The sequence below is a fragment of the Schistocerca serialis genome, chromosome 4 (genome assembly GCF_023864345.2).
Source record: "Schistocerca serialis cubense isolate TAMUIC-IGC-003099 chromosome 4, iqSchSeri2.2, whole genome shotgun sequence".
NCBI lineage: Eukaryota > Metazoa > Arthropoda > Insecta > Orthoptera > Acrididae > Schistocerca > Schistocerca serialis.
Window position 1 is genome coordinate 701997017 of NC_064641.1, and position 23188 is coordinate 702020204.

The following is a 23188-nucleotide window of genomic DNA, read 5'->3' on the forward strand; positions in this document are numbered from 1 at the left end:
ACTTTCTTCTATAAAAGTCGTCGCTTTTACCCCATTTCTGTATGCACAGGGCTTGGGCAGAAATATGGAAACATTGTGGGAAATACGCGCTTGAACAGAAATGCGGAGGCTAGGGCAGTTTTCGCTATTGTATCTGACCACGAGCGGTACCTGTGCACTGTTTTCAATACTTTGCCTGTGCTAGTTATTGTGTCTCACTGTTTAGACACACAAAACGCGTGGGTGTTTTCAGCTCGTTGCTAAATGTAGGAGGCCGAGTTGATAGGAGCTGAAGGAGTCCAGGTTGCAGGAGAACTTCTGTGAAGTTTGGAAGGTAGGAAACGAGGTACAGGCGGAATTAAAGCTGTGAGGACGGGTCGTGAGTCGTGCTTGGGTAGCTCAGATGGTAGAGCACTTGCCCCCGAAAGGCAAAGGTCAAGAGTTCGAGTCTCGGTCAGACACACAGTTTTAATCTGCCAGGAAGTTTCAAGAATAAAATTATCTATACCAGTTACCTTATACACGGTGGTCCATTGATAGTGACGAGGCCAAATATCTCAGGAAATAAGAGTCAAACGAAAAAACCACAAAGAACGAAACTCGTCTAGCTTGAAGGGGGAAACCAGATGGCGCTATGGTCGGCCCGCTAGATGGCGCTGCCATGGGTCAAACGGATAGCAACTGCGTTTTTTAAGTAGGAACCCCCATTTTTATTACATATTCGTGTAGTACGTAAAGAAGTATGAATGCTTTAGTTGGACCACTTTTTTCGATTTGTGATAGATGGCACTGTAATAGTCACAAACATATGGCTCGCAATTTTAGACGAACAATTGGTAACAGGTAGGTTTTTTAAATTAAAATACAGAACGTAGGTATGTTTGAACATTTTATTTCGGTTTTCCAATGTGATACATGTACCTTTGTGAACTTATCATTTCTGAGAACTCATGCTGTTACAGCATGATTACCTGTAAATACCACATTAATGCAATAAATGCTCAAAATGATGTCCGTCAACCTCAATGCATTTGGCAATACGTGTAACGACATTCCTCTCAACAGCGTGTAGTTCGCCTTCCGTAATGTTCGCACATACATTGACAATGCGCTGACGCATGTTGTCAGGCGTTGTCGGTGGATCACGATAGCAAATATACTTCCTTCAGCTTTCCCCACAGAAAGAAATCCGAGGACGTCAGATCCGGTGAACGTGCGGGCCATGGTACGGTGCTTCGACGACCAATCCACCTGTCATGAAATATGCTAATCAATACCGCGCCAACCGCATGCAAGGTATGTGCCGGACATCCATCATGTTGGAAGTACATCGCCATTCTGTCATGCAGTGAAACATCTTGTAGTAACATCGGTAGGACATTACGTAGGAAATCAGCATACATTGCACATTTAGATTGTCATCGATAAAATGGGGGCCAATTATCCTTCCTCTCATAATGCCGCACTATACATTAACCCGCCGAGGTCTCTGATGTTCCACTTGTCGCAGCCATCGTGGATTTACCGTTGCCCAATAGTGCATATTATGCCTGTGTACCTTACCGCTGTTGGTGATTGACGCTTCGTCGCTAAATACAACGCGTGCAAAAAATTTGTCATCGTCGAGTAATTTCTCTTGTGTCCAGTGGCAGAACTGTACACGACATTCAAAGTCGCGCCATGCAATTTCTGGTGCCTACGGTAAGGGTGCAATCGATGTTTATGCAGCTTTCTCAACACCGGCGTGTTTGAGATTCCCGATTCTCGCACAATTTGTCTGCTACTGATGAGCGGATTAGGCAAGACTGCAGCTAAAACACCTACTTGGGCATCATCATTTGTTTCAGGTCGGGGTTGACGTTTCACATGTGGCTGAACACTTCCTGTTTCCTTAAATAACGTAACTATCCGGCGAACGGTCCGGACACTTGGATGATGTCGTCCAGAATACCGAGCAGCATACATAGCACACGCCCGTTGGGCATTTTGATCATAATAGCCATACATCAACACGATATCGACCTTTTCCGCAATTGGTAAACGGTCCATTATAACACGGGTAATGTATCACGAAGTAAATACCGTCCGCACTGGCGGAATGTTACGTGATACCACGTACTTATACGTTTGTGACTATTACAGCTCCATCTATCACAAAGCGAAAAAAGTGGTCCAACTAAAACATTCATATTTCTTTACGTACTACATGAATATGTAATAAAAAATGGGGGTTCCTAGTTAAAGAAACGCAGTTGATATCCGTTTGACCTATGGCACCGCCATCTAGCGGGCCAACCGTAACGCCATCTGGTTTCCCCCTTCAAGCTGGACGAGTTTCGTTCTTTGTAGTTTTTCTTTTGATGCTTATTTCGTGAGGTATTTGGCCCGGTCACTATCAATGGACCACCCTGTATACTATCAAAACTTCCAGCCTGTGGGTCGTGGTCGATAGTAAAACAACACAGCTGGCCTTCAAAACTGCAACGCCATGAAAACGGCATGCAACAAACGTCAAACTGTTATTAAGAGCACTACTCCGTAGGATCTGCTGTTGATTATCATATCAGCGTAACCGCACAAAATAGTTAAGAATTAAATTATCTATACAAGTTACCTTATCTAATGTAATGTACCTATTTCTTCATTTGTTATTAGCTTCCGTGTAACTATTCTGTATACACCCTATTGTAACAACTATTTTACGTCTTGTCTGCCTGATTGACTATCGCTGACGTATTTCGGTATGCAGAGGACGAAGCACCGTGCATCTGAGCAACAATTACCTTGTTCTCCTGGTAGTCAGCTGACGTTCGTGGAGTCATGACACCTGCTCCGTCCATCGCCACCACCTACCATAATGGGCACTATTTCTTCTTTTAATATTTGTTAAATGTGATGTATTTTAAATGTTACTACTATTATGAGACTTCCCTCTATATCCATTCTGTGTTCATATTTCCCAATAAGGGGTCTGAGGGTGGTCACATTCCGACCGAACCCGGTAACCATTGAGATAAATATTTTATTGCGGTCGAGAACGTTTGTAATCCATTTTTTAGAAAAGTCTACATTTTGTATATAAGGAAAAGTTACGCAGCGAGTTTCTCATCCAGAAATCCCATTTCTTCATCTGAATCTATACTCTTTAATCTACCTTACGCTGTGTGAGAGAGGGTACTTTCTGTATGTCACTTGCCCCTTATCCTGTTTCAGTCGCCGCATGGAGGCGGGAAGAACAGTTTCTGGTAAACGTCCATTTGATCTCGGATCTCACTCATTTTATATTCGTGATCTTTTCACGAGTTGTATATGGGAGGAAGAGATATATTGGTTGACCCTTCTAGGAATGTACGCTCTCAGAGCTTTAACAATAAACCACACTGTGATGCAGAACGCTTCTCTTACATTGTCTGCGACGAAATGACCATCTCCGCGGCGCTTTCGCGATTACCAAATGAATTTGCAACGAAACGTGCTCCTCTTCTTTGTGTCTCCCCTATTTCCTCTTTGAATCCTATCTGGTAGGGATCACAGACTGAAGAGCAATATTCGAGCATTGTTCGAATGAGTGTTTAATAAGCCGCCTCCTTTGCTGGAGAACCACATTTCCTGAGGATTCTTCAATGAATCTCAGACTGGCATTTGCCTTACCAGCGATTAATTTCATGTGGTCGCTTCACTTCAAATCGCTCCGTACACATAGTCGTGGATATGTTATGGACAGAACTGCTTCCGATCATCGTTCTGGAGTCGTACATCATACAATACATACGTGTATCATACAATGTATATCATACAATCTATGTATTCGCAATACGTTGCTTTTGCTTATGTTGAGAGTCAATTGCCGCTCCCTGCAACAAGTGTCGACCCTGTGCAGGTCTGCCTACGCTTCGCCACAGTTCTGTGGCGTTACGACTTCTCTGTATAAAAGAGCACGCTATTATTTGTTTGTGAGAAGGTCGTATTATGCCAAGTGTAAAAAGGATAAACGCCAACCAGCTCGTGTCAGAACTGGAGAACGGCAGGATCGTGGTATATAGGGACTACAGTTTACCTGTTCGCTCGGTCGGGATCACGCGATTGCCATGCGTATATGGAATCGATAGGTTCAGAAGTGCCGTACTGTAAGTCGTGCAGGTTCTCAATGGACCCCATATGATTAGCGCACAAGAGGAAAGACATACGTATTTCTCACTGGGGCGTGCAGTGTCGTAAACCCATGTCACATACCTTGAGTTAGGGTACAGGCTAGTTTGCCTCGAGACAAGTAGCCACACGGCTACTGTGATGACGTGACGTGATCTTGTTATCCTTTCACACAGCAGCGGACAGAAGCGCGTCTACAATGGTGCTCCCATCAACAACGCACCGGTGGCGCAACATCGTCTTTTTCAAACACTGGTTCTGCGTACAACATCATGATGGACAAATTCCAGTGTGAAGGTTCTGAGGAGAACCAATGTTGCCAGATTGTAATCGCCAGTTTTATACGGGCCCAGCACCTCTAGGGTGATGATATTGGTGTCATTGAGTAAACAATGCGATCATCTCTGGTGAACATAAAAGGTAATTTAGAAACAAGTCGTCACATTTTTTTCTTGCTTGTTAATGCTGGTGGTTGCATTCCATAATAGTTTAGACAAGAAGAGAATAGAAGCTTTCGAAATGTGGTCACAGAAGAATGCTGAAGATTAGATGGGTAGATCACATAACTAATGAGGAGGCACTGAACAGAACTGGGGAGAAGAGGAATTTGTGGCACAACTTGACTAGAAGAAGGGATCGGTTGGTAGGACATGTTCTGAGGCATCAAGGGGTCACCGATTTAGTATTGGAGGCCAGCGTGGAGGGTAAAAACCGTAGAGAGAGAGACCAAGAGATGAATACACTAAACAGATTCAGAAGGATGTAGGTTGCAGTAGGTACTGGGAGATGAAGAACCTTGCACAGGATAGAGTAGCATGGAGAGCTGCAACAAACCAGTCTCTGGCCTGAAGACCACAACAACAACAACAACGATCAGATTTGTCAAAAGCTGCTAACATGAAGTTCTCCGTTACATCTGAGAAAGTACTAAAACCGTTGATAAGAGTTTCATCTCCCTCCCCCTAACTACAACGCCCATCTCTCTTTACAATCATAAAAACTATATATAACTGTTTTGTTACAGAGCATGTGAATTATTCTTTGACTTCATTCCCAGTATTTGTGACAAAGAAGATAAGGTTTCACCGCGCCTAACAATCCCTATATACATTTATATCAACGAATATTTTTATATAGAATAAAACATACATTTTTATAACCTCGCTAAATTAAAACTGTTGATGAATTTCTCTTCTTTCATTCAAGTTTCCGTCACTCATGGCCAGTTAGCACTGAAGTCGTTTTCTTGGATTGCCTCTTTCTCAGTACAACAGCAGTTTTTGTAGTGCCATGAAAACAAAAGCAAAACAATAATTAACTCCACTCCTTTAATTCCTGTCCAATAAAATAAAACATTTAAATCAAAATTTCATTTGTTTACTCTATGATCAGTAGATATCTGTATATCTTTCGGAAAAATACATGCAGATTGTGACTAAGCTCTCAAATCCTCACCAGAAAAATCATCCCACATCCAAACATGTTTCCTTAACTCACCTCTTTGATTCAGATATTTCCTTCAGGAGACACGATGTTAAAGAAATTCGTATTATCCTTCATATCATTTTTGAAGCTCTCAGTAATATTCAGATTGTAAAAATATGTTTAATCTTTGCTACATATTCATTGTCTCCTTTTCGTGCAAAAATCCAAATTTACATCTTTTATCGTTGTTACTCTACCTGGTAAGCACAAACATAAATTTTTGTACAAAGTATAAGCTGATTAAATCACATTTATTGGTCCATTTATCGTCACATTACCACATGCATGTTTGTCCACATGTCAAAGAGAATTTATGAATTCTCAGAGTTCTTAATGCACACTTCTCCAGTTAATGATATCATGTAACAGATTACAACTGGTGTTTGAAAGTCATCTATAGCTAAAAGATGTGGTACATCACGTTCACATTAAAACTCCCATCCATACTTAGCAAAGTGTCAACACCACTTTCCTTCAAATCAAATAGTTCAGTGTTGTACTTCAAACTTTTCATTAGACATTAAACACTAAGTAGTCTTCTCAGTATTCCTCTACAACTTTACCACACAAATCGCCTTCTCAGGACTCCTCAGATAATTAACAAATAATTCCTCTCTTCTTCTCTCTATAGCATAATAATCCATTCTACACCACTCACACAATAAATAAACAAATAAATCTGTTATTTCCCAGAATGACACTTACCTTTTACAGTCTTCACAACACTCACAAATAATAGTCACACCACACTGTCAAGTACACTCAAACAAAATCATCTCATTCACTTGAATATTACTGTTACGTATAAACAAAAATCGTTTGCCCCCTTTTTTATGTCATTTCAAAGCTTTCAGTAATCTAAACCCCTTTCTCATCTTCTGCATTACTCACTAATAAAGTTACCTGTATTGTACCTATTTATTTATTCATACAAAATGCAAATGTTTATAACATGTGTCTTCAACACTGTATAATGTGCAAAAAGTAGAAATAGCCCTTTACTAAAACTAACCAATGTATTGTACAATGATAATCTTCATACACACTGTATGCATAATTTTACAAGTAAATTTCATCTTCAACTTTACAGTGGCATGTCTCCTTCTGTTTCTGGAAAAAATCTGTTCTCTCTTTGGTTCTCAATTCTTATATTTTCTTCACCAGTGCATAAATTTACTGAATTATTTGTTAACCAATCCATTCTCCAAATAGTCTCCACCCTCATATTGGCACCAACTAATGCTGATTGCACAAATCACATTATTTTATAGAAAATTCCATTAGTACTTACTTCTTGATCTCAACTTTGTTCCTTCCAGTGATATCCTTACTACAGACACCAGCCACTGCGACTACTGACTCCTCTGAATTTTCAGTTTTTCCCCCATGGCTGTTCCTGAATGAGACTCACCCTATGTACTTCCTGTATCCAAAATGAAAACAACTTTTATCTCATCAATGTCTCTAATCACACCAGCACATAGTTCTCCCTTACTGTTTAATTCTTTTGCTCTCTTAGGCTATCTTAGCTACAAAAATTCCTCCTGATCCAGCAATGGATAAAGTTCTTATTTCACAATGTCAGTTTCTTGTGCTGGTACACCACTTTAGAAATCTTGTTTGTTGTGTCAGTTCATAATTTTTCTGAAAATCTTTTAACACAAATGCACTTGAGTGCTTCATCTCTATGAGTGCAACAACATTTGATTTGTTTCCCAGTTTGGTGACTTTGTTTGTGTGTCCTCACATAAACACTTTCTCCTACTTTGCTGCTTGGTAAGTCTGATGCTTCATTTTAGTTACAGTGATAATACTCTGCTGTGCATTTTAAACTGTTGTTAGAAATCTCAATAATCGCTTTCATGCCTACATTCTCCTTAGTAATCCAATTAATTTCCTTCAAAACTGGTTATGATTCTCCTCCAGTGACTGCTCTAGCTGCTACACTTGTATTGAGTTAGATCATTCAGAATACTTCTTCATCTGTCTTCAAATACAATTACAGCAATGTGTAACTGTTATTGTAGTAGTTTTGAAATAATCTCTGCTGTTCTCATATAACTTTTTCAGATGGTTTCCTTGTAGGTGGAATTTTGAAATCAACAATGGGTTTACTCCCTGATGCAGTAAGAATTCCTAAAATAACACAGGCTTGGAAAAATAAAACTAACGAAGAAAATAATAATTGAGCATTGTATACCCATAAATTGTTTAATCTACATGTGGATTAACACATAGAGGAAAACAACTCTGTGGATATTTCCAACATGAGGGAGCAATGGCATACACCGCCTTCATAATATTATCATGAGTGCAGGAGGTGTTAGGAGAGGACACACAGTAGAGGTAGTGAAATCTCCTGGCCACCATGATCATGTGGTTTCTCTCCTTGTGATTTTTATTCGTGGGGAAAATTCAAGTTTCATGTGCACTAAAATAATTTTCATACATTGAAAAAACTACAGCAGTACACTGATAATACCATTGCCATTATGCCTTTGGCAGAGCTGCTATGCAAGTCGTAAAATTGAGCATAGCACTGCATTGATGTCAATGGTAGCCTTTTCCAGCCTCTTCTGTGGCGTTCTTTTTCAAGAGTCAATTGTATGTCAGTCTTATTGCAAATTATTATTATTATTATTATTATTATCATTATCTTCCCTTTCTCAGACGTTATGTGTGGTTAAAAATGGAAAGTGACGCGGACCTTAATCAAGCATGACTTCCTTTTAACTGTACGGTATATGTTATATTGCATTTAACAACTTTTGGGTAATTAAACATGTATCAATAATTACAGATTTCTGTGGTTGTATATATACGTTTGGATGTAGCTGTATTGTGTTGATATACTGGTGGATATTGTGTGATATGGCTCCTGTAGTTGATAGTGTAATTGGTATAATGTCAACTTTATCCTGATGCCACATGTCTTTGACTTCCTCAGCCAGTTGGATGTATTTTTCAATTTTTTCTCCTGTTTTCTTCTGTATATTTGTTGTATTGGGTATGGATAATTCGATTAGTCATGTTAATTTCTTCTTTTTATTGGTGAGTATGATGTCAGGTTTGTTATGTGGTGTTGTTTTATCTTTTTATTGGTGAGTATGATGTCAGGTTTGTTATGTGGTGTTGTTTTATCTGTTATAATGGTTCTGTTCCAGTATAATTTGTATTCATCATTCTCCAGTACATTTTGTGGTGCATATTTGTATGTGGGAACGTGTTGTTTTATTAGTTTATGTTGTATGGCAAGTTGTTGATGTATTATTTTTGCTACATTGTCATGTCTTCTGGGGTATTCTGTATTTGCTAGTATTGTACATCTGTTTGTAATGTGATGTACTGTTTCCATTTGTTGTTTGCAAAGTCTGCACTTATCTGTTGTGGTATTGGGATCTTTAATAATATGCTTGCTGTAATATCTGGTGTTTATTGTATGATCCTGTATTGCAATCATGAATCCTTCCCTCTCACTGTAAATATTGCCTTTTGTTAGCCATGTGTTGGATGAGTATTGATTGATGTGTGGCTGTGTTAGATGATACGGGTGCTTGCCATGTAGTGGTTTCTTTTTCCAATTTACTTTCTTCCTATCTGTTGATGTTATGTGATGTACAGGGTTGTAGAAGTGGTTACGAAATTGCAATGGTGTAGCCGATGTATTTATATGAGAGATTGCTTTGTGTATTTTGCTAGTTTCTGCTTGTTCTATAAAGAATTTTCTTAAATTGTCTACCCGTCCATAATGTAGGTTTTTTATGTCGATAAATCCCTTTCCTCCTTCCTTTCTGCTTAATGTAAATCTTTCTGTTGCTGAATGTATGTGATGTATTCTATATCTGTGGCATTGTGATCATGTAAGTGTATTGACTGCTTCTAGGTCTGTGTTACTCCATTTCACTACTCCAAATGAGTAGGTCAATATTGGTATAGCATAGGTATTTATAGCTTTTGTCTTGTTTCTTGCTGTCAATTCTGTTTTCAGTGTTTTTGTTAGTCTTTGTCCATATTTTGCTTTTAGTTCTTCTTCAATATTTGTATTATCTATTCCTATTTTTGTCCGTATCCTATATATTTATAGGCATCTGTTTTTTCACCGCTTCTATGCAGTCGCTATGGTTATCCAATATGTAATCTTCTTGTTTAGTGTGTTTTCCCTTGACTATGCTACTTTTCTTACATTTGTCTGTTCCAAACGCCACATTTATATCATTGCTGAATACTTCTGTTATCTTTAGTAATTGGTTGAGTTGCTGATTTGTTGCTGCCAGTAGTTTTAGATCATCCATGTATAGCAAATGTGTGATTTTGTGTTGGTATGTTCCAGTAATATTATATCCATAATTTGTATTATTTAGTATGTTGGATAGTGGGTTCAGAGCAAGGCAGAACCAGAAAGGACTTAATGAGTCTCCTTGGTGTATTCCACGCTTAATCTGTATTGGCTGTTATGTGATATTATTTGAATTTGTTTGGGTATTAAGTGTGGTTTTCCATTACTATGTTTAGGAACTGTATCAATTTAGGATCTACTTTGTTTATTTCCAATATTTGTAGTAACCATGAGTGGGGTACACTATCAAAATCTTTTTGGTAATCAATGTATGTGTAGTGTAGCGATCTTTGTTTAGTTTTAGCTTGATGTGTCACCTCTGAATCTATTATCAGTTGCTCTTTACATCCTCGTGCTCCTTTGCGGCAGCCTTTTTGTTTTCATTTACAATTTTGTTCTGTGTTCTATGTGTCATTAATTTCTGTGTAATGACTGAAGTTAATATTTTGTATATTGTTGGTAGGCATGTTATTGCAAGATATTTTGCTGGGTTTGCTGTGTCTCCTTGATCTTTAGGTTTCAGATAAGTTATTCCTTGTGTAAGTGTATCAGCGACTGTGTATGGGTCTGCAATGTAACTGTTAAATAATTTATTTAGATGTGAATGTATTGAGATGAACTTCTTTACCCAGAAATTTGGTATTTTATTTTTTCCAGGGGCTTTCCAATTGTGAGAAGAATTAACTGCTCGGGTAACTTCATGTTGCAAAATTATCTCTTCAGGCATTTGTGGTATCTTCTTGTATGTGACTGTTTCTGCTTGGATCACTGTGCATGCCTGTTATGTTGTACCGGGTTTGATCATATGTTGCTCCAGAAGTGTTCCATGTCTGTTATGTTTGGTGGATTGTCTATTTTAATGTTATCTATTGTCAGGTAAAACTTCGTTTGGTATGTGTTGAATGTTTCGTTTTGTTTCCTTCTATTTTCACTTTTTTTTGTATCTTCTAAGTCACTTGGCCAATGCTTGTAATTTCTGCTTCTTTTCATCTAATTGCTTCTTGTTGTGAGATTTTAACTAACCTTTTTCGTTTCTTTGTCTCATATTTCATTTCTTATAAATTGTGTTAGCTGTCTGATGTCTTTGCTCAGTTTTTCTATTCTGATCTGTAGCCTGTGTTTCCATGCTGGTTTTGTGGGTTTCTTCTGTGTGTTGGTTTGTTCTGATCTCTGCCTAGCGTGTATATTTAGTGTAGTGAGTGCTCCTATATAAACCAGTAGTTGTATCTCTTCCATAGTTGTATTTTCATTTATTTTGTTGTGTGTGATTGTGTTGAAAGTTGTTATTGTTGTTTCGACTTGTGGGTTCTTTGGTGGTCTATGCAAGAATGGTCTAATTTCTGTATTTGTGTCTTTGTATTCTATATATGTTAGCTGAAATTTTTCTTCTATATCTAACATGTGTGTCACTTCATGTTCTATTTTTGCTTGTTCTGGTGACTGTCTTAAGATTTCGTTTTCTTCTGATTGTTTAATTGATGCATGGTGTTCTTTGTTTGTTTGCTCTGGGATGTTTGAGTCCATTACTTTATTTTGTTCTTCTTCTGATTGCACATTATTTTGTACCAGTATTTGTTGTACTTGTTGTTTGATGTTTCCTAATTCCGACTGGGGTATCCCGTTATTTTTTATTATTACACGGATCTGATCAGCTAGTCGTTGTTCTGTTAAAAATTTTAATTCTGGGTATCTGGTAATAAATTTTGTGTATACTTGTTATCTGTATCCAGTTGTGTTGGTTCCTAAGTTTGTAGCTTGGTAATAACAGAACATGAGGCGTCGGTTATCTTCATCTGACCATCTCATCCTCTGTCTTTGTTTTCCTTCTAGAGTGGTTGCAGGAAGCATATCCTGCAAAACACCTCTATTTGGATTTAAATCATTTTCCATGTGGCTAGCAGTGTCGTTACCATTGTGGACGGGCATAGGGTTCAAGCACCGTCCCCGACAGCCCTTGTCCAAGGCTTCATTAGTTCTGTCCTGAACCAACTACTCACACTAAAAGGAGGGTTAGCCCTCTTAGTGGTTTGTTCTTTTCGTCGCCTTTTACGACTGGCTGAATATACTGGAGGCCTATTCTTTTCCCGGGCCTCCATGGCAATTATTATTATTATTATTATTATTATTATTATTATTATTAGGGCCACTTTGACAATATCATGTAACACACAGTTATTGTGTTTCAATATTCAGAATTTCCAAGAAGCTCTCATTTTATCTCTGTGGCTTCTTTTTCCTTCTTCAGATCACTTTGCCACTGGTAGGGTGGTGACCTCCTTCTTTAGTAGTAATTCCCTTGTGCTAATTTTTGGTTGTATGATTTCCTATTGAACATGTCTGATGGCCTCACATGAGACATTTCTAAATAATTTTTGACTTGTTGGATCCAGAGTATAGTTTTCTGTTATTGTATGTAATTGCAATTTTGTGAGAGAATCTTGTTGTTGAAAGTCTGTGGATACACCTCTGAATTTTCAGTCTTCTTTTTCTGATGTCTGCCACAAGATTCGGTGCTTTTTCGATTGTTTTTCGGAATTGTAATCGGTGTACATCTTCTGTTCCTTTAGGCTGGAGTATCTTTCTTAGAATTTACCATTCTTCTGTTAGGATATCTTCCAGGTCGCCTTTCAGTCTTATTGTCAATATTTTTGAGGCCCAGTTCCTTTTTGCCAACCCCATATCTGAGCCATGAATTGTGACCCAATGTCTTATAATAGTTTCAGTGGATTGTCCATGTTGTCAAAATATTCATCTCTCAAGATAGCGATATTTGTTTTTTTCATTAACTCTCATTTTCGCTTATAGTTTTTTAACTTTAGATCAGACTCCTAATACTACCAAAACATATTGTACTCCTTTTTGTAGCTACAGCAATGCTCCATGTAAATCAATTGCTACTATGAACAATGGAATACTCAGTTTTGTAAGTGTTCCACTTTGCCTTGCAACACATTTCACATACTGGGTAACTTTTCGAATATTCCTGCTTGTCCCCTAAAAGTAACAACATTTCTTCAAATCATTTAAATGTTTATGGTACTGAACAGCCATATCCAGTGTGAAGATATTTGGTTAAGGAAACTGTTCCTTCAGCTGGGATACATAGCTTCCACTAATGGATCCCAGGTCCTTGAATCCTGAACAACAGCCCTTTGTGTAATTTTTCACTTGTAATTATGTCTACATGTACTTCTGATATCCTTTTCAATCCAGGGGCCTTCCCTTTGTTTCTCCTTAATTTTCTTATCTTTTACTCCTTCACAACATGCACCTTTCTAACAACATATCTCACACATGGCATTCTCTCGCATCCTGACTGGAAAACCAGACAGTGCATCAATATGATTCTCATTTCCTCTCAGATAGCAAATGTTGAGGTTAAACTCATCCAAAACCAATGCTACTCAAATCATTTGCATAGCATAAAAAACAGGATGGTTGGGATTGGTATGTATGACCATATTTCTATCCAGCTAATAGGAACCCATATTTTCTTCCTCTGTGATCGAATATCTCCAACAACAATGAGTTGTTTCTCAGATTGTTTAGTTTTGTCTGTTCTCAACCTGATGAACCCCTACTGATATTCCATTACTCGAGGCATCAGAAGTAACATGAAATTCATACAATGAAGGCTTTCACGACCGGATGTTTCAGCTGCCGAGAATTCTTCCAGGTTGCATGGCTGTGGTGCATGGAACTCTTCTATCCTTGACGTTTCGTCCAAAGCTACGTTGGACATCTTCGGAGGTGCTCCTGGTTGTGCAGAGTCTTGCTGACTGACGAGCCGGACGTCGAAGAACGGCCTAAATACTGTGAAAAGAGCGCTTGGTCTCGATTTCACGTGATAGCAGAGATAAACCTTGTTCAAAAATGGTTCGAATGGGTCTGAACACTATGGGACTTAACATCTGAAGTCATCAGTCCCCTAGACTTAGAACTACTTAAACCTAACTAACCTAAGGACATCACACACATCCATGCCCAAGGCAGGATTCGAACCAGTGGCCATAGCAGCAACGTGGTTCTGGACTGAAGTGCCTAGAACTGCTCAGCCACAATGGCCGGCTGATAAACCTTGTCAAGGATAAAATATAACTATCGATCATAGTACATCAAAGATAAAAACTTCTCATCGATTCTCTACCCCCCATCAAAAAAAGTAACGGATTAAATTGGCAAGATTTTATGGAAACATAATGTTCGACCGATTTTCAGACCACCTAAGAAAATAGCCCAAGCACTTCGTTCTGTTAAGGATAAATGTCCCCCTCTACCTGCAAGTGGTGTATACAAGATCCATGCACATGTGGTAGGGTCTACATTGGAACTACTAAGAGAAGTGAGAATACATGGTTGAAGGAACATACATAAAAGTCTTTGCTGACTAGGGAAAACAGACAAGTCAGCCATGGCAGAACACATAGTGAAATTTTCGGAAACTAAAGTTTTATGTACTATGGCGAACTATTATCCACAGCTATATAGGGAAGCCATCGAAATATATAAACATGGGGATAATTTTAACAGAAAAGAAGAAGCTATGAAACTCAGCGATATACAGACAGTTGGGCTACAGAATCGATGAGAAGTTTTAATCGTTGACATGCTGTGATCGATAGTTATATTTTATCCTTGACAAGGTTTATCTCTCCTATCACGTGAAATCCAGACCAGCCCACTTTCCACAGCATTTAGGCCATTCTTCGATGTCCGACACATCAGTCAGCAAGACTCAGCACAACAAGGAGCACCTCCAAAGATGTCCAACGTATCTTTGGACGAAACATCAGGGATAGAAGAGTTCCATGGACAACCTGGAAGAATTCTCAGCGGCTGTAACATGAAATTCTTTCACCAAGTCAGGATAATTTAATATTTTTTAGCTCCACAATGTTTCTTTTATTTTTTGATGCTTTTTGTTGTACCCAAGGTCCATCTTTCTTCAAAAATTACATTGTGCATTCGTAATTCATTATCTGCTCTGTGGAAAAGAGCTCTAAAAATTTACTTGTCCTGGAAATGCTTTCAATTTTTTCTCATTTTTCGAGTTGGGCACTTCAAAATTGCCTCCATCCTTTTAGGTTTTGGTTGAACTCCTGTACTATGTAGCACATGTTCGAAAAACATTAATCTTACACAGATAGAATTAGACTTTTCCAACTTAATAGTGATGTTCTTCTCCTCTAATTGCTTAAGCACTAAATCTGGAATACTGATATGTTTTTCCCATATCTTGCTAGAAACTACTATCTACATATAACATGATTTTTCTAGAACCTACTTTCGAGTGCCTGGTCCAGTGCCAACATGTTTAAGTGAAAAGGCACCTTAAACTGATAACTGTTTTCCAGATAATAAAAAGGCAGTATGTTTTCTTGACTCAATCACTAATAACAGTTGCCCATAACCTCCAGTAAGGTCTATAGCACTGAAGCACCTCACTCCTAGAAATTTTGCTAGTAACTCCATAATATTTAGTAGTCAATATTTCTCTACTTCTATATGTCTATTTAGTGTTCACACTTCTAGTTCTAACCTAATCTCATCATTATCCTTCTTTACTGGAATAATATGGTAATTAAAGTAGCTGTCTTGTCATCCAGTAACATCCCACACTAATATTTTATTGATCTCTACTTTTACATGCTCTCTAACACTCAAAGATATAGGATTTTAAGATCTGTAGAATCTATACCTAGGACATTTCCAAGCCTTTTCGAAAAATCGAAAAAACTTACCTTTTACTAGTTGATGTATCTGTACTGGTTCCAGGTTTTCACATTCATCAAGTGGTGTGGGTAATAACTCTTCTCTTGGGTTACCACATCTACACACAATTTCTCATTCCTGTTTACTAAATCATTATGCTGGCCACTTATATGCATATTTCTATGAAACCTTCTCCTTCAGTGCCACTTGTCCACCTAAAAATATTACTTACCTTCTCTTTCCCTCATAACACATTCCCATTTTCAATTCCCAATGAACCTGTTGGTTTGGTATTTCCTAAGCCAGTCCACTCCCAACGAAATTTTTACTCTTAATCCCACTACTGGAAACCCCACTCCTGGAAATTCATTCCTGCAATACAAAATTATATGGTAACCTTTTCCTTCACAGTCTTACGGCGAATTATAGTCACCCCAAACAAAATTATACCTTTGATGGGTGATGTAACTGCCTCCTCATGCCTCTTAATCACATTCGAACATGTTCTGTAAACTAAGCATATATCGCTTCCAGCATTAATAATTATGGTACCTTTGTGTAAATCCATTTGGGAATGATTTTGACCAGTCTGATGGCTCCATTTTTCCACTAATAATACTTCTTTTAACTCTACTCCTTCGTGAAATCTGAGAAAATTGTCTCATATACTACTTCATTGGGTCTGACATTGGCAGCTGAGTTGGTTTCTGGTTCAGGTCCAGACACTCACTATTTCTCATAAATTCTGCAGAAACTAGCTCTTTCCAAGATATATTTTACTTTCTCTTGGCGCTTGCCACATTTATTGACTCCCTGGAGTTGCATTGACTCTTCCATAGCTCTTCCCATTATTGTTCCTACTATTGTTTTGATATTCCTTATTTCTATAAGGAAACCTATTGTTTCATTACCTATACTTGTTAGTACTCTGTTGGTTGTGTACCATCCATCCATCCATAACCTCCTTGACAGGTATAGCCCTCCTTGCTATTCTCTCTTCTTGTCTACTCTGTTCAATCTTATTACTACAACTGTCTCTAGATGAACTCAAAATAATCAAGTTGGTCAAGAAATTCTAATAATTTCTGGACACTGTCCCAGCAATTTTTCATAGCGACTGTTGGCAGTGTACTGATAAGCACTTCAATCAGATAAAGTTCATAAGTACCTTCATCTAAATATTTCACGTGATTGATATACCACTCCACGAAATTCAGTAACTACCACACATCTCTCTGTACACACATGATCCCAGCAATTGCAACCTTAGTCTTTTCTGTGAGCCTATTGACCAAAATTTCGACTAGAATTCTAGTTCATGTCTCTCACAAAACTCAAATCTGTCTATATTCAACAGACCTCACAACAAAGTACTTTCATCAGAATGACTTAACACACACACAAAAAAAATTCTTCTGCAGTCCCAAACTACTGAGAATGTTACTTCAGAAAGATAACTGGTTGGCTTTTTCCCTCTGGCTCAAAGGTCAGAAATTTCTGTTTACACCTCTGCTCATCTCAGATCTAAATTTTGCTCAAAACTGATTCCCGCTAATACTCCATTCTGCTTGAGAAGGAGTACCATTTCTAAAATTGATCTTTTCCTGTCTTCCTCGAAAAGTCTCACACCATTTACAGTAGTGAATCCTAGCTGTCCAACCCTCAAATGTAAGAAATTCTCATCTTTCTGACCACTATAAGGAGTTGGTGTCTCATCAAAAAAAAAAAAAAAAAAATGGTTCAAATGGCTCTGAGCACTATGGGACTTAACTTCTGAGGTCATCAGTCCCCTAGAACTTAGAACTACTTAAACCTAACTAACCTAAGGACATCACACACATCCATGCCCGAGGCAGGATTCGAACCTGCGACTGTAGCGGTCGTGCGGTTCCAGACTGTAGTGCCTAGAACTGCTCATCCACTCCGGCCGGCAGTGTCGCATCACTACGCTGAACTATTTTCTCCTGTCAGCTACTACACCCACTATCACACTTATCGCACAAACTATCCACGGATCTCTCAACTTATTTGCTGCCCATTTCTAGACCTCTGAAAGTTCTGTATTCACTTGTCTAAGCATTCCAACCCTCCTTGCAGACGTTGAGTTTCAGTCTTATGAAAATGTAAAATGACTTTCATGTTGGATCAGAAATAAATGAATTTTTACATCACAACCTCTGTTTTTACTCAACCCTGCTCCGGCTCTGACAGTGTTCTTCAATTACAGGAGATATAATTTTAGACATGTCTCCTATATATCTTTGGAAGTGGATATGGTCATGTGCCTCCTGCTCCCATAATCCAATCCGTGCTGCATGATAGGCTTAATTACATACAACCATTATATATATTTTGTTATCTTCCATCTTAAACTTCACCTCCTTAATAGCACTCCTCTTCAGCAAACACTGATGTCACTTGAGACGGTGCTCCCACACTGGCAGCAGCATCAGTTTGACGGGTAAATTCAGTGACGATCGCTAGAAAGAATGCATCCTGCGCTATTCTGGGAAGCACTGGGGCGTCTGTCTCGTTGCTAGACCTGCATCACAACTATGCATCAAATGGTTCAAATGGCTCTGAGCACTATGCGACTCAACTTCTGAGGTCATCACTCGCCTTGAACTTAGAAATAATTAAACCTAACTAACCTAAGGACATCACACACATCCATGCCCGAGACAGGATTCGAACCTGCGACCATAGTGGTCGCCCGGTTCCAGACTGTAGCGCCCAGAACTGCATGGCCACTCCGGCCAGCAACTATGCATCATTGCGCCAGCAATGGTACCTAGGTGAATATGTGTTTCGACAGGAATTTCACAGGTGTCATGTATGATAGAGATGTCGGCACCTCATCCTTACAGGACCTGAACTAACACCTATGCGTCGTTCGGCAGCTGACGGTAGCTTACACTGTATTCCACCGATTTCACTGACCAATAGAATGCTGTGAATTTAAAAAAAACTAACCCATATATGAACAATAGTTATGTGGGAGGGCGGGGGGGGGGGGGGGGGGTGAGTGGGTGACATGGAGCAGAACAGCAGGTTAAATGCATAACACTTGGTTAATTTGCATAATTTTTATGTAAAATGCAGTACAATAGTTTAAGGGGTGGGTGATGAAGAATGCGCCAGAAATGGCATTCAAAAGCCTGTGAAATTCGAAAAGTGTACCATAAAATGGTGGGAGGACATAACTAATTACTTAATTTGACATCAAAGGTGGTACAATAGTTTAAGGAAATGGGACTTAACAGAACAATCCTATCCAGCACAGTCTGAGTCCTTTTCCAGCCAATTCCTGGGAAGAGGTGGCAGTCGCATGACTTAGGTTAGTGGAGGTAGCCCAAGTGCCCTTTTTCCCGCCATTTTTTTTAGGTTAGTGGAGGTAGCTGTTGTATGTTGCATTGTCCTGATAGAACCTGAACTTCCCGCCATTTTATGGGGGGGGGGGGAGGGGAGGTGTTTTACCAGTGGGTGAGAAGTTAATTAATTGATCAATTTAATTAAGAAGTCAATAAAATTGATAAGAGTGAGAGGAGCTATTCCAATAACTCAGACCTGAATGTGTACCGGTAGCACGAGAGGGGGAGGGGGGGTTGGGGGAGGTGGAGGGGGTGGAGGGACACTAGGATATGTGCCTGTCAATGAAAAGGAAATGGGGGTTACATGGAAAACCACTTAACGGAACAATAGGTTAAGTACCTGTCAATCAAAGGAGAACAATAGGTTTGCCCCAGAGAGCACACCTTCCTCTGATGTAGGCAACCCACACAAACAAAATGCACTGGCACTGCCCTTGTCCCGCTACTTACAATTGCACTGTTAAATACTCACCAGAAAAAAATGCTCACACACCTCCTTGTGATGCAACTGGGCAGACAGAGTGGGGACTCGCCTGCCCACTCTTCAGTATGTAGACAAACGATGATGATTATTGATTCTGAACATTCGACGGTACAATCTTTCTCATCTTTTCATAAAGTGGTATCAGTATTTGATTAAAACTAAGTTGAAATATTGGAAATATGATGAGAAACACATTATTCTTATTCTTCTTCTTATTATTATGGTTATTGTTGTTATTATTACTGTTATTATTATTATGTTTGTCCCCATCTCGTTCTCACAACACAGTAACTCTCTAACAGCACGCTACTTTAGACGATCGCTGCTTTAGTGACTGAATGCTACAACAGCGCAACTTACGGAAACAGGGTGACTTAAATTTGAATACAACCAGCAGGAATATTTCTCTGACCTCTGCCAATAGCAAAGATGTAAAGCGAAAGCTGGAATAGCAAAGATACAGAAGAAAAGTTTGATTGAAAAAAAATGTCGTGCATTTCTTTTGGGCTGACCCACATATATTATCTTCATTCCCATCCTCATGTAGAAGAAATTTCCTGGCAACTCGAAATGGAAATGTTCATATCGTCGGTGGCGTATGTTGCAGGGCGAGACTGGTCGTACCGTGGGGGGAGGAAGGAGCTGCTGCCCGAAGTCCCGGCGGCGTGTTCTTCTCGCCCGCCTTCCCTCCAGAGAAGGTGGTGGACACGCTGGGGGCGGGGGACACGTTCTGCGCGGGTATTATGCTGGCTCTGGCCAAGGGTCGACCACTGGAGCAGAGCCTGCGGTTCGCCTGCCAGGTCGCAGGCGCCAAGGTCGGCATCCGCGGCTTCAAAGGTCTTGGGGAGATCCTCAGGCAGCGAGGCGTTCTCCTCGACTAGCTGCCAACATCAGCAATCAGTCGGCGGGGCGAGCCGACGACAAGTGTTCTTGTGTCGTTTTTTTTTGCTTTTGGGTCAATTTCAAAACGAACAAAGTAAAAGATCTGACGTTCCTACGTTAAAGCTTGTGCCTGTACGTTATTTGTTGTATTTAGCTGTTTACAGTCTGTGATAAACCTGCTTTAATTCAAAGGAATTGCGTTATTGCTACAACTCACTCCCAACGTCGGGGAGGTCTGTCGGTTCCTCCCCTGAAACAATCTGCCAGGACTGGAACTGAAGTCTTCAAGCCAAGAATAGACTATCTGATGGAAAGTATCCAGGCATCCCCAGGTAATGCTATATTGACCACTAGAAGTCACCTACCAGCACAAAAGGAGGCAGGGAATATTGTGTGGTCAGTGACAGCAGAATGGGTCGGCCAGCCGCGGTGGCAAGAGGTTCTCGCGCGCTACGGTCGCAGGTTCGAATCCTGCCTCGGGCATGGGTGTGTGTCATGTCCTTAGGTTAGTTAGGTGTAAGTAGTTCTAAGTTCTAGAGGACTGATGACCTCAGACGTTAAGTCCCATAGTGCTCAGAGACATTTGAACCATATGAAGAATGGGTCGGTCAGGACAGCTCTGTAACTTGGAACGTGGACTGTTCATTGGATATCATCTGAGTAGTAAATTAGTCTAGATAATTTCAATCCTTTTTAGCTGCCGAAGTCGACCGTTAGTATAGTGATTTCATGAAGCGGAAATATGAAGGAAGAACCACAGCTAAATCAAGACCAGGCAGACATCGTGTACTGACAGATAGGGACCGTCGAGCATTGCAGAGGGTTGTTGTAAAAATTGCATGAAATCAGTAGAAGGAATTACTCATGAGGCACAAAGCGCTATTAGTTTTCCAGCTAGTACAATAACTGTATGTAGGGAGTTAAGAAGAATGGGGTACAGAGCAATGATAAAACAAAAGTCGTCTACCACAGATAGCACGAAAAGAGGACAATTGAATGTTTCGCAGTAAATTAATCTTCATAAGCATTGTTTACAACATGTTGATGTTGCGGTTCCTAGGATGGTGGGTAAAATTAGACATCCTGCTACAGTTTGTGATGGTGCGGTGAGTTTATTTGGAGGGCAGCACGTTCCTACAGCCAGATGGATGCCAAATGATAAATCACAGAGGCAGTACAATGTAGGCCATTTATCCAGTCTGTACAGTATAGGGGTTGCATTGTTGTCTTGCTGCAGTCATTGTCCAGGAGCGGATGCAGGCCATGGAGTGAGGAGAGGTTGCTGAATTCAGCATATGCCCTTCGAAGACAAGACTAGCTTGCAGCATCACCCAACCAAGCAGGTGGCAACAGAGCAGACTCGTGGTGTCAGCGCTCTGGCACTGAGAGAAGTGTAGTGTCAGGACCCAGACAGGTAACAGGCTAACAGCTATGATAGTTTCCACAGAAGTCAGTCGCGTTGACTAGGACAGACGTGAGGCTAAGTACAGGAAGCATCTGAGCATGCAACAGTCTACCAGAGACCTCAGTGTGCAATACAGGGACAGCTACCTGCAGAGGCATGTCTGCAATACTAGAACATGCCTGCACAGGGTAGGTGGCTGTTTAGTCGGTGGTCAGACTCAGGTGTGAATCATGTATCCTCGAGTAGGCAACCAGAAGTCAGCAGGAGTCGGCCAGCAGATGGTCCCCTGGCTGGAAGGCACTAATTGAGCCCCCAGCGGCAGCAGGCCAAGGTGCAGCCCATAGTTCCGCAGCTAGTGGAGGTGGCGCCTAGCAACAGCAGAAGATGATCCATTTCAGTCGACGACTGTTATGGAGTACCTGTCGAAGCTGGCTATAGATGGTGACAGAAACTGCACAGCTGAAATGGGTGGTATCTATGATGTTTCGACCCAGCACTCTTGTGTCAGGCTATCACTGTACGTCACTTATAACAAGCCAGTGCCCCAGTGTCAGGCCAGGTCATGTAGTAATCAAGGTCAGTACTGCTGTAGTCTGTCTTCAGTACCTGTGCTGTGAGTTACACCCCTGACAGTGGTATCAAGGCTGAACACGTGGTAACTTGTTCTGCTGTGGGTTCCACCTGGTGATTCTTGCTGTGTTAACAGAGCCCACTTGATGCTTCTTCCAGAAGAATGCCTTGCAGGATTCCATCTGCTTTTCCTCCCTAAGGCTTCTTGCGTAAGTTCTTGGTGGCAACTGTCCACTTGCTTGGTGCAACACTGCTCCTCTCTTTGTACGATCCAGTCCACTGGATCACAGCCTGACAAAATCTCTAAAAATAGCTTAATAATACATATTATAATTTTGCATATATGTAAATTCTATTCAAGTTTCACTTATATTAATTCAGCTTGAACAGCAACTTTCATTGGCTGTGTACCTAATTACTGACTATTTACTACAGTGAACTACTCGGTCGGTATTTGATGTGCAGAGAATTCAGGTGGGCAGGCAATTCTCTGCCTTTAATAGATATAGGCTTCACAGACAAAAATTAGAACCATGATTGTAGCTGAGGTTGAAATACTTATTGCAACAGCTCTATGGTGGTGAGTACTATGATACTGCTCCACGTGCTGAAGGATTTGCTCTGCACTTATACAGTCCGCCTGCTTAGCTGGGTAGTAACGTGCTCGCCTCCCTTGCAAGCGGGCCTGTGTTCGATCCCCAGCCGGGTTGGAGATTTTCTCCGCTCGGGCGCTCGGGGTATGGGTGTTCTGTTGTTCTCATCATCATTTCATCCTCATCACCGGCGCCCAAGTCGCCCACTGTGGCGTCGACTAA

General features: G+C 40.2%; 1 protein-coding gene across 2 annotated transcripts in view; it reads left to right on the forward strand.

The window, feature by feature from the left end:
• LOC126473208 (ketohexokinase-like) overlaps nt 1–20589 on the forward strand; it is a 121131-nt gene extending 100542 nt beyond the window's left edge. The window contains exon 6 of one of the 2 annotated variants that reach the window (XM_050100112.1): nt 20215–20589. In XM_050100112.1, coding sequence (XP_049956069.1) covers nt 20215–20397 — 183 coding nt within the window. In that variant the 3' untranslated portion in view covers nt 20398–20589. Of the gene's footprint in view, nt 1–20123 lie in introns of both variants that reach the window. The other variant, XM_050100116.1, reaches the window with a different exon arrangement.
• Nucleotides 20590–23188: the final 2599 nt, after the last annotated feature.